Genomic DNA, 14,877 nt, shown 5'->3' on the forward strand with positions numbered 1-14,877 from the left:
TTGGCTAGGCTGAAAGCTGAGAGTAGAGATCCGTGTTGTCCATACTTGTCAGGTGATACTTGCCAACTGTGAAATTTGTCCTTTTCAATTTGATCCAATCCTTTCTCGATGAAGCACTTTCAAGGGCTTCTTTGGTTAGGAATAAAGAAAACTTCAAATTTGAAAAATTCTCATATTAAGGTATTTGTTTGTTCCTCTCACATTTCAAAACATTAGACCTATATTTGTAACTTCAAATTTAAAGAACAGTAGTTTGACATTATATTTTGTATTAACGTCTGTGCACTAGTGTAAGTGACTACATTTTCGTAGGTGTCAGGAAGTTTGACAAATTTCAGTTTTCCTGATGCATAGATTTTTAAAGTGTCTTCTCTATGTTTACATTGTACCTGAGATTGTTTAAACCTAGAGACACTAACATCACCATCATCATCTCCATCATCATCATCATCATAATTATCATCATCTAGCATAATCATGGAAAAACAAAAAATCCTAAAATTATCTTGAATGTTTCTAGAAGGGGAACATTCTTGACCAGTTTTGGGGTAGCCTTGGGGTTTTCAAGTGAAGAATCTTAGCACACACACAAAAAACAAAACAAAACAAAACAAAACAAAAAAAAACTAATGATGACCAAAGAAAACAAAACCACCAAATAAAGTATTAGAAATTTAAATATTGTGATGGACTATAGCATCTAGCAGTTATTGGAATTTAAGAGTGACTCCACAGAATGCAATCATTAAAAACGTCGATTGCCTGAATCATCCAATGAAGTCTTGGTAATTCTTAAATATTATTAGCCCCATTTAAGCAACCACCAAGTATTTGTTGAGTATGCATTATATGTTTGGTCTTGAGTTAAACTGTGTGAAATGTATTAAGAAAGATAATATAGCGTTAAATCACTTTTATCCAAGATCTAACTGCACAACGGTAAAGAAAAAGACCTACACGTGAAAAGTATTAGATAACAAAACTACATATAAGTAAAGGTAAAGTACATGGTACAGTTTGTAAATACAACATTCCATATGTATATGTATATATATGTATACGTATACATAAATATATATACACACATACACTGTATATGTGTACGTGTGTATATACATATATAGAGAGAGACTTAGTGATGAATATATACTACAAAAAAAGAAAGAACAAAAGAAGTTTGAGAAAGGGCATCAGTGTTATCTAGGATCATCAAACATGAGAAGTAAACAGAAGCTTAATAGAGGAAGCTTGCTATGACCTGGAGTAGAGGGAGGGACACGCAATGGAGAAAATGTGGAGCCCTGATGCAGGAAGCAACTGAGAATGTTGAAGTGAAGGTTAAACTAAAAGTCCTAACTGAAATAGTAGAAAACAGGTAGGAATAAGTGAGAAGGGAACCAATTATTTATCGACTATAGTTAAGGAGTGATGTTTGAACTTTGCCGGTAATTTGCAACTATAGATTTTGAGCTGAGAGGTGACGTTCAACTCAGCAAACATTATGAAGCACACCTTGGTTATAGTTGGCTGCAGGTGGTAAGAGTGAGGTATTGAGATTTGCAGAGTGGTGAAGAGGTTTGTGTAAAAGGAGCTGGGAATAATGATCTGAATGCAACTCAGTAATTCTGTGTCAATAATAATAGTTAATTAAGAAGTTTAATATTGTGGGGTGCCTGGATGGCTCAGTCAGTTAAGTATCTGATTCTTGATTTCAGCTCAGGTCATGATCTCATGGTTTGTGGCATCGAGCCCGACGTCAGGTTCTGTGCTGAGAGTGTGGAGCCTGCTTAGGATTCTCTGTCTCCCTCTGTCTCTGCCCCTCCCCTGTGCATATGTGTTCTCTCTATATATCTCAAAATAAATAAGTAAACAGTTTTAAACAAAGAAGGTTAATATTGAATGCATATGTAAAACAGATTAAGTGGCAAAGGCAATGGGTTAAGGAAGATATTCAATCTTTTTTTGAATACATTTTCATATGAATGATCACCGGTCCCTAATCACTATATTTAGGAGGCAAACAGAAAAATTCTTAGAAATATTTGAGAAGTTGGAGAGTAAAAAGACAGTAAAATACTTGAGAAAATTCTTAGAAATTTTTGAGATATAAGTAAAAAAAAAAAAGATGTCTCAACATTGTAGACTGCAAGAAAGTAAAGAAGAAGCCCCTTGAGGTTTGACAATTGAAGGACTGATCTTGCCTTTTATCCCAATTCTTCCCATTAAATTGGTAAAAGTTGGAGAGTTAATGGGCATAAGAAAGTAGAAACAGGAGAGGATACCCTTTCCATAATTGTTTTGGAAACAAAATTAATAGTTACTTCAGCATGGAGAAGGGGACTATGAGAGGATATTCTTTTGTTTGTTTTGGTCAGAAAAGGAGCGTCTTGAGCTCATCTATAAACCATTGGAGGAGAGGCTAATGAATATGAGCAATCATAATTGGTAATATCTAACATGGGTGACGTTGTGAGAATCACATGCAGGTGGAGGGAGTATGAGAGAGAGAAGTACTAATTGTTAGTGTTAGACTCTCAAAGTCATGAGGTTTTTTTGGTGAAGAGCGCCACACATTTCCGGCCTCCTGCCTTGCACATGTACATACACACACACATGCACACACACAGAGCCCCACATCTGTCTGGGCCTTTAATAACCTATTGCTCGTATTCAGAGCACTAATCCTGTAGCTTAGTCTTTACTGTTAAGGTTATTTTAATTCATTTATTTGATAGCCTTCAAATAAGAACACTCAGTTTTAGTGCCAAGCCTGGGTTTCCCGTGTCAACAGGAATTTAAGTCAGACTTCTAAATGTTTTTAGTAAGTAACTGAATACAGACTTACAGGCCTTGAGAGATATTTGGGTCCATCCTTCCTGTCTTCTTTCTACACAGTAAAATACCTCCATACACACAAATATTCTGTTTCACATCACTCTCAAATCCCGTGGTTTTTGTCACTATAAGTTCCACATCTTGTGTATTAAATAAAGCTCAGCAAAACTGGACTCATTACTTCAGAATGAAGATTCTTATAGCAAGTCACATCTCTGATGGAAAACCCACAGGGTGATCTTCACAAGCCTTAAATTCTCTGTTCTAAGTAGAAAGTGGCACAATTTCTAAAATGTCCACAGACTGTCTCACAGTAGAGTTTTTAATGAGCTGATATCTGTACAACCCGTTGAGCAGTTCAAACCAGGGTTCTTTATATATATATAGCAGATCTATAAAAGTAAAGGACAAGTAAGTAGAAAAGCATATTAGATCATGAGGGCACTAATTTTAAGGGATAGGAAAAATATAGAATATAATAACTTTAAAGAAAAAGTAAAAATTGAAGAGACTCTCACAATTATCTCTATAAATGCACAGAATAATGTCAGACTGCTTTGGGAAAATTATGAAATGCTTTCATAAAAAAGTCTTAGTGTTCAATAGTGTTTCTAAGCTGTATAATTTTATTGATAAATAACTTAACTTAAAAGCACTTTGGGGAGATGTAGTTTAGCTTAAATTATTTTAGTTCCTCCATTTCTTGATATAAACTATCTTTTTTTTTGCATTTTTTTCATATTCTGGATCTTACCGCAATATCCAAAAACCTTACTTATTCACCTCTCCAAAAGGCAGGAGCACATTCTGCTAAGTAAAACACCTATTAATTAATAATGAACTCCTGGAAATCAGTAAATAAAATAAATCTCCCAGCAATGCATCACTGTTAAGACTTGTTAGCTGTTTGAATATAAGACCTAGATTATCTAGTTGGACTGCTGATGTGTTAATAAATATATTAAGTATCAACATAGTAAAAAGCAAATTTTAGTGTTTTGGAGATATCTTAGCCTGTCATTGTTTTGTTTGTTTTGTTTTATAAGCATAGAGATTAGCAGCACAGTCTTTAAAACAAAACGCCTGGATTCTTATCCATTTCCTGGCTAGTTATTTCACTTATCTATACTTGGTTTTATCCCCTTTATCATGGAGCTCATAATGATACTGATATAAAGGATTATAGTGAAAATTAAATAAAATGTCAGGAAGATACCTGACAAAGAGTAAGTATTCTATGAATGATCATTCCTGTTATTTAATAGTTTCTCTCTTTTTTTCTTTTAATGAGAAAATACATAATGACCCTCCCGATGTAGAAAAAAAAGGAAAGAAAGAAAAAGGAAAAGTGTATTTCAGATTCTGGATTGCAAAGAGAAAAAAATATAAAATGAAAGAATTTAACTTCAACACATTTTCCTTTGTTCCCCTAACTGTTAACCTTGACAAAGGAGTGCTGACATTTTGGAGAAATGGACTTTATGGTGAATATTACCTTTTCTTTGTTCTTACTTTTGACATTTTACCGTGTCAACCAACAATCTAAGTGAAACCATGCAAACATTGGTGTCCAAAATGGAACGAAAGGTGATATTGGGATTTGAGTAACAGAGACAGATTTTAAAATTCTGCATTTTGTTTCCATGTGTATCATTCACTTAGGCTGGAAAGAAACAAATCATAATCATAATTGAGTCAAGGCATTTTCAGAATTTTCAGATGTGCTCAAGTTCAATGTTCTCTTTAGTGCCAGCCAAAAGACCCGATGGATTTAGGAGAATCATGGTCCAAGCCATTAAGTGTCTCTTAAAATTCATGTTTATTGTTCTGATTTAGTGAATATGGATTGTCTTTCTTCACCAAATGCCAACTCTGGAATTGTTTATTATCTACTTTATTAATACTTCCAAAAGGTTCTTTGACCTCAGAGTATTCTTCCTTGGCACAGGCACTTGTATTTTCAACACTTCATCGCTGGCAGTGCAACTTAGAACATTTTCCATGTAATGTCTGAAAATATTCTGGGACTTGTTGTCAGATGTGGAATTGGCAAGAATAGTGAAGAGTGGCTTTGGGGATGGTACAACTTAGGCACAATTTTGTGGAAAAAAAGAGGGACAGAGAGACACGAAAAATGAAAAGAAAATCCTTAAAGTAAATTAAAGGACAATGAAAGTTTTAGAAGTGGAAGTGTGAAATCTGTGTGGCTTTTCACAGTCTTGGCACCTCACTTCCTGTGGTCAGCCAATTCCTCCACAAAGGTTTTTTTGGTTTACTTGTTTCAGGCCTTTGGTCACATATATTTCTGACCTGTGGGAACAACAAAGTCAACATGTAACGTGGTGTCAGCATCTTATGTGGCGTCCTCCGCTGCCCTCCCAAGTCATAGAGATAAAGGCTGTGTGCACGCTGAAAGGCCAGGGCTGTGTGGAGGGCACTGTCCATTTCGTGCAGAAAAAAAATGGGCCTGTTGTGGCATCAGGAGCCATTACAGGATTGACCAAAGGCGAGTATGGATTCCACGTCCATCAACCTGCAGGTAACTCACAAGGCTACACCAGTGCAGGTCCTCACTTTGATCCTCTGTTAAAAAAAAACATGGTGAACCAAAGGATCAGGAGAGAAGTGTTAGGGACCTGGGTAATGTGATTTCTGGCAAAGATGGCGGGGCCAGTGTGTCTATGGAAGTTTCTCTGACTGCACTGTCAGGAGACCATTCCGTCACTGGCCACACCGTGGAGGTCCGTGAAAAACCAGATGGCTTGGGCAAAGGTGGAAGTGAAGAAAGTACACAAACAGGAAACGCTGGCCATCGTTTAGCTTGCAGTGTAGTTGGGATCTCCAAGTAAATATTCCCTGTATTCCCTAGAACATCGTCTGAGTCCTAGTAACTCATACGTTATCTTGCTAGTTGTAGAAATTTAACTTGAAAAATATTAAACACTGTAACCCTAAAAGTGTAATTTTTGTGACTTTTTAATTGCTTTAGGTACCTGTAATGAGAACTGATTTATGATCACTTAGAAGATCTGTATAATCTTATAAAACTCAGACTCAGTTAAAAATATCTCTTTCAATGACCTCTGTACTTTACCAGACTTAATAATCATATATGGGGGTTAAAAGTAATTGTCTGAATTTCTTTACTTCTCAGTCAAGCCCGCAATAAACAAATACACCATATGGCACTGTATTTTGAATGTATTAAAGTATCTAAATTGAGACTCTAAGAAAAAAATCACCATGTAAACTCTTTGCTGAAGGACTTACGATAAGGCTTATAATAATGCTCATCATGTCTATTTATTAATAAGTCTCACAAATCCTAAGAAAACTTCTAAGAAATTGGAGATGGTGTATTTTAGAGACAACCTAAAATGTGAAAGTTCATTCACAGTTACACAATAACTTGTTTTTAAATTTTTTTAATGTTTTATTTATTTTTGAGAGAAAGAAACAGCGCGAGCAGGGGAGGGGCAGAGAGAGAGCGAGGGTTAGAGAGAGAGGGAGACACAGAATCCGAAGCAGGCTTCAGTCTCTGAGCTGTCAATGCAGAGCCCTAGGCAGAGCTCGAACTCACGAACCGAGAGATCACGATCTTAGCTGAAGCTGGATGCTTAACTGACTGAGCCACCCAGGTGCCTCCACAATAACTTGTTTTTATAGAGTCCTTAGGGTTTTCTGTATAAACAATCATGTAGTCTGTGAATAAAAACAGTTTTAAGTATTCATTTCTAAATTTACATTTCTCCTTTAAATTTTACCAATATGTGTTTTATGTTTCTCTGTTATATTTTTAGATTCAGGTACATTTATAAGTGTATTTTCTTCCCACCGTGTTGATGTTGTTTTATGTCTCTCCTTATTTCTAATAACATTGATTTCCTTTAAGTTTGTTTTGTCTGATGTTCATATAGCTACTCCAATTCTCTCATGCTATTATTTGCATGCTGTATCTTCTTCTGTCTTTTCACTTCCAACTTATTTTTGATTTTGAATTTAAAGTGTATGTTTTATAGATAGTATATAATCGAATCTTGCTTCTCTGACCCAATTTCACTGACTCTGCCATATGTGTGGAGTGTTTCATTCTTTCATGTTTAATGTAAAAGTTAATACGTTTGGCTCTAGGTGTGCCGTTTGCTACTTCTTTTCTGTTTCTCTGAGTGCTTTTTCTTTCCCCTTCTGTTTCTCCTTTAATCTTTTCTGGTTCTGTTATACCATGATTTTGATACAACAATTCATTTACGCATCATTTTGATTCTTCTCTTAACTTTTAAATCACACTTCTTTGTGTTACTTTTTTGGTGGTTTTTAATGATTTCTACACCTCTAACTTATCAAAATCTACTTCAAGTTGATAGTAAATTGCCTCTGGTAAAATATAGGAAGTTTTTATGAGCATAGCTTTCCCCTCCCCCTGCTGTTGTCGTCATATGTATTATATACGTCTTATAATCAAATATAAGACGAATGTTTAACCACTGATGTGACTTCTAAATAACTTAAGAAAAGAGACAGTATATTAGTGATTAGTACCAGAAGGGAAAAAAAGTAAAAGTTACGAGACTTGCACTCTGTTATCTTTGTTATTCCAGCTTCTAAATACCACATGTTTTTGTTCAGAGTTGCCATCAGTAAGATAAAATAACATGTCTTATCATGGGAAGTATATAATTTTTGTAAAGCAAACTATTCTTGTAAGAATTCCACAATTTTTGTGATTCTATGGTGCAAACTTAGAATTGAAATAATTATAATATTAATTTGATATTGTACACACAGAGAGAGACAAACACAAACTCTAAGCATTAGCATTTTATATTGCTTTACATTTTACTAAGCCCTTCAACATGCCTTTCTCCATTTGGTTATGTTTGAGGGGTCTACTGTTACAGAATTATTACACATGAGTTAAATATGTCCTGAGAGGTCAATTTTTTTTGCCACAGATTATGTAGTCAAATTTCAAATTTGGTCAAATTATGTCACTAATTTCACCATGAGATTATCACCACAGGGTCAAATCAATTTTTTGATCCTCCGTAAAAAGCTTCTTTTCTAATTTTTAAAGTCGTTTCTAACCTACATTTTTTGTGTTGTTTTGTTTTGTTTTGTGACACTGAAAGCATAGGACTAAATTTTTCTATAAACTAACGGGCCATGAGCATTACATGGGGATGAATAAGATACTTTGTTCAAACAATGGGAGAACTCTAATATAGCGTGGATCAATGTGATGCAATGCAAAGCAGTTTATAATGTGCTTATCAAAGATCCATAGCACACTGACTATAGAGTGAAAGCTCGTGGAAATAAATTATGAAAGGATACAAATAAAGACACACATTTTCATGACTGTGCCTCATTTCCAGAGCCCGGTGATAGTCTTGCTGTTCTCAGCATGCTACTCAACGATGACCTCATCGGTAATGTAAGATGCATTCAGCTATCTGGCACCTAGATGGCAGCCTGCAAACTATAAACACAGTGCCTTCAAATGGACCATAAAGCCTGACTAAAATCTACAAATTAGTAATAGAAATACCTGTTACATCATCACATCATTTGGGTCCATCTAGCAAATTACTCCCTGATGTTTATATTTGAACAAAAAATGTGTGTGTGTGTGTGTGTGTGTGTGTGTGTGTGACACATGTGAACATGTGTACAAAACTTATTTTATTTTATGTTTGTTAAAATGTACCATTTTATCACAGGCATGTATGCCAACAGGAAAATGGACTTGAGAAGGACAGTGTTGGGGAGCATGCTTTGATTGTGTCACTCATACTATGTAATGAGACATTTGGAACAAGAACCATAGTTGATAACCCAGTGAACAAGAACAATTCAGTGCACCTCCCGGAATTAATAAAAGCTTTTTGGTCTTGTGGATAATAGTCACTCACACAAATGTGTTACCATTGATCTGTTTTGGCAGTGACATTAAATCTTGTTTTAGGAGACGCTTCCCTAAGGTTGGATGAATATTGCTATCTTTCGATTGAGGATGCTTAAAACCTGGGAAGAGAATTTTCTAAACAAACAAACAAACAAAACAGGAGGCAGTGTTATCTTCTTAACCATGTAAGCTTTAGCAGTTCAGGCAGAGGTCCTTCTCTTCAGGCCTTGCACTGGCTTTGCCTCACAGATAGCTTCATGGAAAGAAGCGAGTGAGACTCAAACTAAGATGGCCGGTGCTAGCACATTTAATTATGGTGGATGAAGCATGGTCTCAGATAAAGATTTATTCTCATTTTAGAACTTCATATTCTAGTTGACATTATTCCTTAAGAATACAAATCTGGGATACAGGTTCCCTGAATTATCTGCAAACATTATCGTAAGAAAAACGTGCCCACTGAGGTGTTTGTCAGTCAAGAGACAGCTTGAGTGGGGTATCTGTCAACCCAGATATAGAAGCAGGGAAAATGGATGAGTCATATTTTTGCACCCACTGGAAATACCTTTCTGATTCTTAATATAAATATAAAAAGTATTCCTTGAAAGGATGCACACTGAAAGAGAAGCCCTCTTATAACCTACTCCTTACTGGAGAGCATTGTGAGGAAGAAAGTGTTTGTCAGTATTAACTCTTTCAAACCCTATAGCTTGGCACAAAAATAAACACAGGAGGAGAAAATCATCCTGAATTATGGATGTTTTGTCCTATTTTCATGGCACCAGGTGGGAGTGTTAACACTTAATCAGTCTCTCTGGCATTATTTCCCGTCCATATTGCCAACTTTATCACCATGAAAGATGCTTTGATCCTCTTCTGTGGTGTCAAGAACAACAGGCCACAGCATCAATGACATTCTAATCAGTGGGGCATCATTTCACATTACTTGTGATCAGATATGATATTTCACTAATGCGTTTTGACAACATGTGGCCACAATACATGGGTCTCTCTTTCTCTCGGTATAGACATATGTGTGTAGATACATACACCGATATATATATGATATATATGATATATACATATATCATATATATCATATATATATAAAATCTTAAAATAGAGATTAACCGCAAAGCACTTTTTTTCTCACCGTTTTAGATTTTGAAGGCAGAAATAGTCTCTTTAAAAATATGCTACAGCTTTCACCTTAAGAGTGCCTAATGTGCTCTTACAGAAAATGAACCACATCCATAGATTTGGGGCACACTTTATAGTCACATATGTTAAAACAATGCCCTGACTGAAATGCTAAGAATTGAAAAATGCTAACATTGTCTGTAAGTACCGGTTGTGAAGTATAACTGTAAAATAATAATAAAAGCTCCTTTCTAGGAGCTCCTGCTCTATGTTAACACTTCACGAATGGTCTTTCCAGTGTTCACAACTCTCTGAGGCAGACAATCTGTATTCAGTATGCACCTGTGGAGGGATAACTTTGAGCGATCACTCAGAAGGCAACCAAGCCCTGATTCTCCCAGAAATTCTCCACCATCTGCATGCACTTTCTACTGCTATTCTCCCTTTTTAAAATCAACTTATCCAAATATGACATTATTCCTAAATTAGGAAAATTATAAAAATAAAAATTGGGGGCAGTAATTATAAGAAAATTTTGCAATGTGATACAAAACGATGGGAACAGAAAGATTGAAATAATTTAAAACATCACCACAATTAGATTTTTTTTCTTTGGAGTTGCCCTTTTTTTTTCTTTGTTTACTGTTTAATAATCAGTTAGGAAAGCTAGGAGGTATAGCATACAGTGTTTTCAACTAGCAGAGAAGAAAAGAAAGAACTGATAAATATTAATGCGTTGTAGATCCACGACAGATTTGGAGCACAGGAAAATTTCACATCTAGGTATATTTGAATCAGGCTCTGTATTGCCGAAGAGCAGGGCGTTACTGACAAATGAGGGTGGGAAAGGATGTGTGTAAAGAGATAGTTGAAGAAAAATAACAAAATTTTCTTAAAAAGTAACAACTTGCCTACTAGTTCCAAAAAAACCAGTCCTAACTATATATCATGATAAAATATATCTTGATATACATTGACCTGTAAGGTCAGAACTATGAGATATTCTGGATAGAAAACAATTTTTGCATTAGAATATCAAAAGAATGTTAAGGCTTCCACATTTCCCCTACAAAAATGACACAGCTTTTATTTCTAATAGTGCAAACTATTAATATGAATGTATTCTATCTACTCAATATGTAAGACAGACTAGACATTTTCCTTAGATTATTTTTACAGTTAAAAAAAGAACATTTTGTATCAGACCAAAAATAATTCAAACAGATGAGGTAATGCATTCTTTTGCATCACTTCTACATAAGCAATACTCTTTGAGGTTTCTAAGTGGCTTAAAAGGCGATTTTATAGGTTGAAATATTGTCCTTCCTAGTTTTATGGCCAGAGCAAAACAGTACTTGTCTGGAATGCATATAATATTGCACACGGGGTTAATTAGGTTAGGGATGAATTAATTTGTAACAATTTCCGTTATTTGACAGGCATCAATAATATAGTATATTACTTGCATTCCAGACATCAGCATACTGCCATGACCCAGTCAGATTCAATTTGGGAAAATCTTGGATCATATGAATATTTTATTATTGATTTTTTGTAACATCATATTTTACAATCAGGCTTGGTTATAGAACACCATAATAACTTGAGATATTTTAGAAAGCTATACTGTTGATGAATGGAAACCATGCTTTCTGGAGTGAAATGGAAACCTACTCTTCTCTCCTTGAAATGAGATGTTAAGGTATAATATTGTACCTTATTAACATCTATTAAAAATATTTATTTTCTAAGCAATTTCCCCATCCTTTGATTGGATGTTTTTGTTATGGGGGAGGGCTGGGATATGATGATAGTTTGTATAACTTGGTTATCTTGGCTTCTTTTCAAACCCCTTCTGTTTCAGACTATTTCAGTTGAGTAATTTGACTTTTACTAAAAATCCCTCCATGCATCCAGGCCCTCATTCCTTTGCACAAAATGATCAGATAAAATCTCTGACTTTGCACATACATGATGAAATGGCAGGCTAGCTTGATAAAGAAAGGATATGTTGTTCGTTCCTATGGTTAATTGCATTGTATCTCCAAACAAGAGCTTACATGCATCAAAAACCTAATTGTAGAACTTTTAGTTATGGAGGTGCCAAGCTGTATGTACTTACAATGTGTGAAGATGCAAAAATGACACAACTAGAGAATGACAGAGTTATGAAGCACAAGTTAATTTAAACAGTTTTGTGGAATCAGAATTACACACACACACACACACACACACACACACACACACACACCCCTCCACAAGGAAATAACAAATGTCACTGTTCCTCAGGTTAAAGGTCTGATAGCTCAATCCACTCTTCCTCAGTTCTCACACTTTTCATATTTCATTCAGAATATTTTATTCTTGCCCATGCTTTTGTTGAAATTATTGACCCTAATACTCATGTATCCCATTCATCGCTCCCTATGTTTCCTTCCCAGTATCATTTACTCTTTCCAGGTTCCAAAAAGTAGGCAGTTTTCCAAGCAAGCAAAGGGAAAATAGAGAGAGAGAGAGAGAGAGAGAGAGAGAGAGAGAGAGAGAAGCCAAGGAACAGACTCAACAATAGAGAACAAACTGATGGTTACCAGAGGGGAGGTGTAGGGGGTGGGGGTGGGGGGATAGGGGAAATTGGTTATGGGGATTGAGGAGTGTTGTCATGATGAACACCAGGTGATGTATGGAAATGTTGAATCCCTGTAATTTAGACCTGAAACTTATGTATTACTCTGTGTGTTAACTCTACTGGAATTAAAATAAAATAAAATATAAAATAATAAAATAAAATGAAATGAAATGAAATGAAATAAAATAAAATAAAATAAAATAAAATAAAATAAAAACAAGCAAAAAACAAAATGTTGGCAGTTTTATAAATTTCTATTCATAAGTGTAATTTCTCTCTTTCTTCAATTATTTTTTTCCGTGTAGACTCTAAGAGCTTTGGTTAGAGAGACTGAGAGTGGAAGTGGGGGCAGGAGAGGGATCAGGAGGGGAGCCCATACTGTGACATGATATGTGTGCTGGCCACCCAAAATGCACACACACACATACGCATACACATATGTGTGCCTGTATTAGAGTTACTTTGTCTCAATACGTGTTAACTACCAACTTTGTATCAAGCAGTGTTAGGATATCTAATACACAAAGCTATATGGGACATAATTCCTCCTCTCAATGAATTTCCAATGTAATAGGGCTGAGAGCCCCACAGAGAGATAATGAGAACATAACATACTGAGATTGAAGCATACTCAGGTGTTAAAATTGCCAGCAGAAAAAAACCACATAGTTAGTAAACCAGTCAGGATCATGAAAAAACTAAAACTGGAAGAGGCTAAGCACAGTGGTGCCACCCATCAGAACTCTGGCCAGAGGAGGGGCCTTGCCCCAGACCTGTCCTGTCAGGAGACAGCCTGATCCTTTGTGAAAATGGGGGCCTCAGATTGCACAAAATGATGCCATGAAATGTTGAAATAGCTTCTCTCTCTTTTAATGCTAAACAACCATGTGAATTCCCTATAAAGATAAGCAGGTTGTCAGTAGAGGCTCATGGGGTAACAGATTGCTCTTAATATGCTGCCTATAAATATCTGTAGAAACAAATTTGAAATCGCGTCTTAGGTTTGAATGCTTGGGTGGCTCAGTCAGTTAAGTGTCCAAGTCTTGATTTCAGCTCAGGTCATGATCTCAGGGTTTCTGTCAGTGCAGAGCCTGCTTGGGATTCTGTCTCTCTGTTCCTCCTCTGCTTATGCTCTCTCTCTCTCTCTCTCTCTCTCTCTCTCTCTCACTCGCTCTCAAAATAAAATATGAAAAATAAAATAGTCTTAGGTTTATTTCTAAAATAATGGTGTACATGATATGCATATAAAATATTTATAAATAAGATTTTTCTGTTTATATAAAAAAATGTATGTACTTAAGCAATGACTATGTTCCAAATATTCAGAATTCTAAGCACTAGAAATTTCTAACATTGAAAATTTTGCATAATTCTAAGAAGGGTAACTTATTGTTTTATTTGCATTGTTATACTACATGTCTTATTAGTAATACTGTACCTAGAAGAATGACAGGCATACGTGCATGTACCTAGAATTCAAATAGAAAATAATGGGGGAAACCAGATGCAAATGCCAACTCCCTGCTGTTATCCTCCCACGACGCCCTAGCCTTTCACTTCATCTGGTGCAGCAGCATTTCTGTGGCCTCCAGCTGTGGTCAGAATAGTGTTCATCTCATGCTATTCCCTAGTGTCCCAAAGGTGTTTAATTTTCAAGTTATCGTTGACACAGAGGAATAGAAATTCAGCAAATGAAAGAGTAACTTGAGATAAGAAACTTAAGGTGACTACAGGGATATTATCTTTGCTTTAGGGGAAACATATTTTCCAATGTAATCATTGAACCATCTTGTGTCATCTTCTAATCCTGGGAGACCAATGCTAAATAGATGAGGAAGTCTATTTATTCTAGGATATGGGATTTTAAATAAAAGAATCCTGTGATTTTTTTTTAAGCCATGGAGCTACATGGCAAAGGTTTTTTAATCCTTGTTTAAACTTAATTATATGCTTATTTAAGATCTTAATTACCAAAAATTAGTTTTAGGTTACCAAAATATGAATATAGAGATACAACATCACAAAAAGTATCTTCAAGTCTTTTACAACTTCTGAAAAATCATCAATGGAATGTGCAAATGTGTCACTATTGACTAAAAAGATACTTTATTCATGTGATGATGAAGTAACAACCTATCTATATGAATAAATGCTATAAATTTCTCTATAAAGTAAAATTAAAAAGGAATTTCTAAAATAGAATCAACATCCTACTAGCTATTAAAAAGTCAATCCTGTACCCATAGTAATCGTTAGAGGAAAGAATGATGGGTAATATAAATTCGGGAGAGCTGGGTTTTTTGTTTTGTTTTGTTTTGTTTTGTTTTCTGTTTCTCCATGAGGAAATTCCTACCACTAGTTTGTCATGTTA

The 14,877-nt window shown here is 35.4% G+C and overlaps 2 protein-coding genes across 4 annotated transcripts in view; both read left to right on the forward strand.

Annotated features, from left to right (window-relative positions):
• EPHA3 (EPH receptor A3) overlaps window positions 1-14,877 on the forward strand; it is a 346,338-nt gene that overhangs the window by 182,934 nt on the left and 148,527 nt on the right. The gene's annotated exons all lie outside the window — the stretch shown is intronic.
• Window positions 1,305-5,684, forward strand: LOC122230344 (superoxide dismutase [Cu-Zn]-like). Its single transcript, XM_042956146.1, is given in 3 exon segments — window positions 1,305-1,375; window positions 5,121-5,421; window positions 5,424-5,684. Coding segments are annotated over 3 exon segments (633 nt in total).

The sequence above is a fragment of the Panthera leo genome, chromosome C2 (assembly GCF_018350215.1).
Source record: "Panthera leo isolate Ple1 chromosome C2, P.leo_Ple1_pat1.1, whole genome shotgun sequence".
Taxonomy (NCBI): domain Eukaryota; kingdom Metazoa; phylum Chordata; class Mammalia; order Carnivora; family Felidae; genus Panthera; species Panthera leo.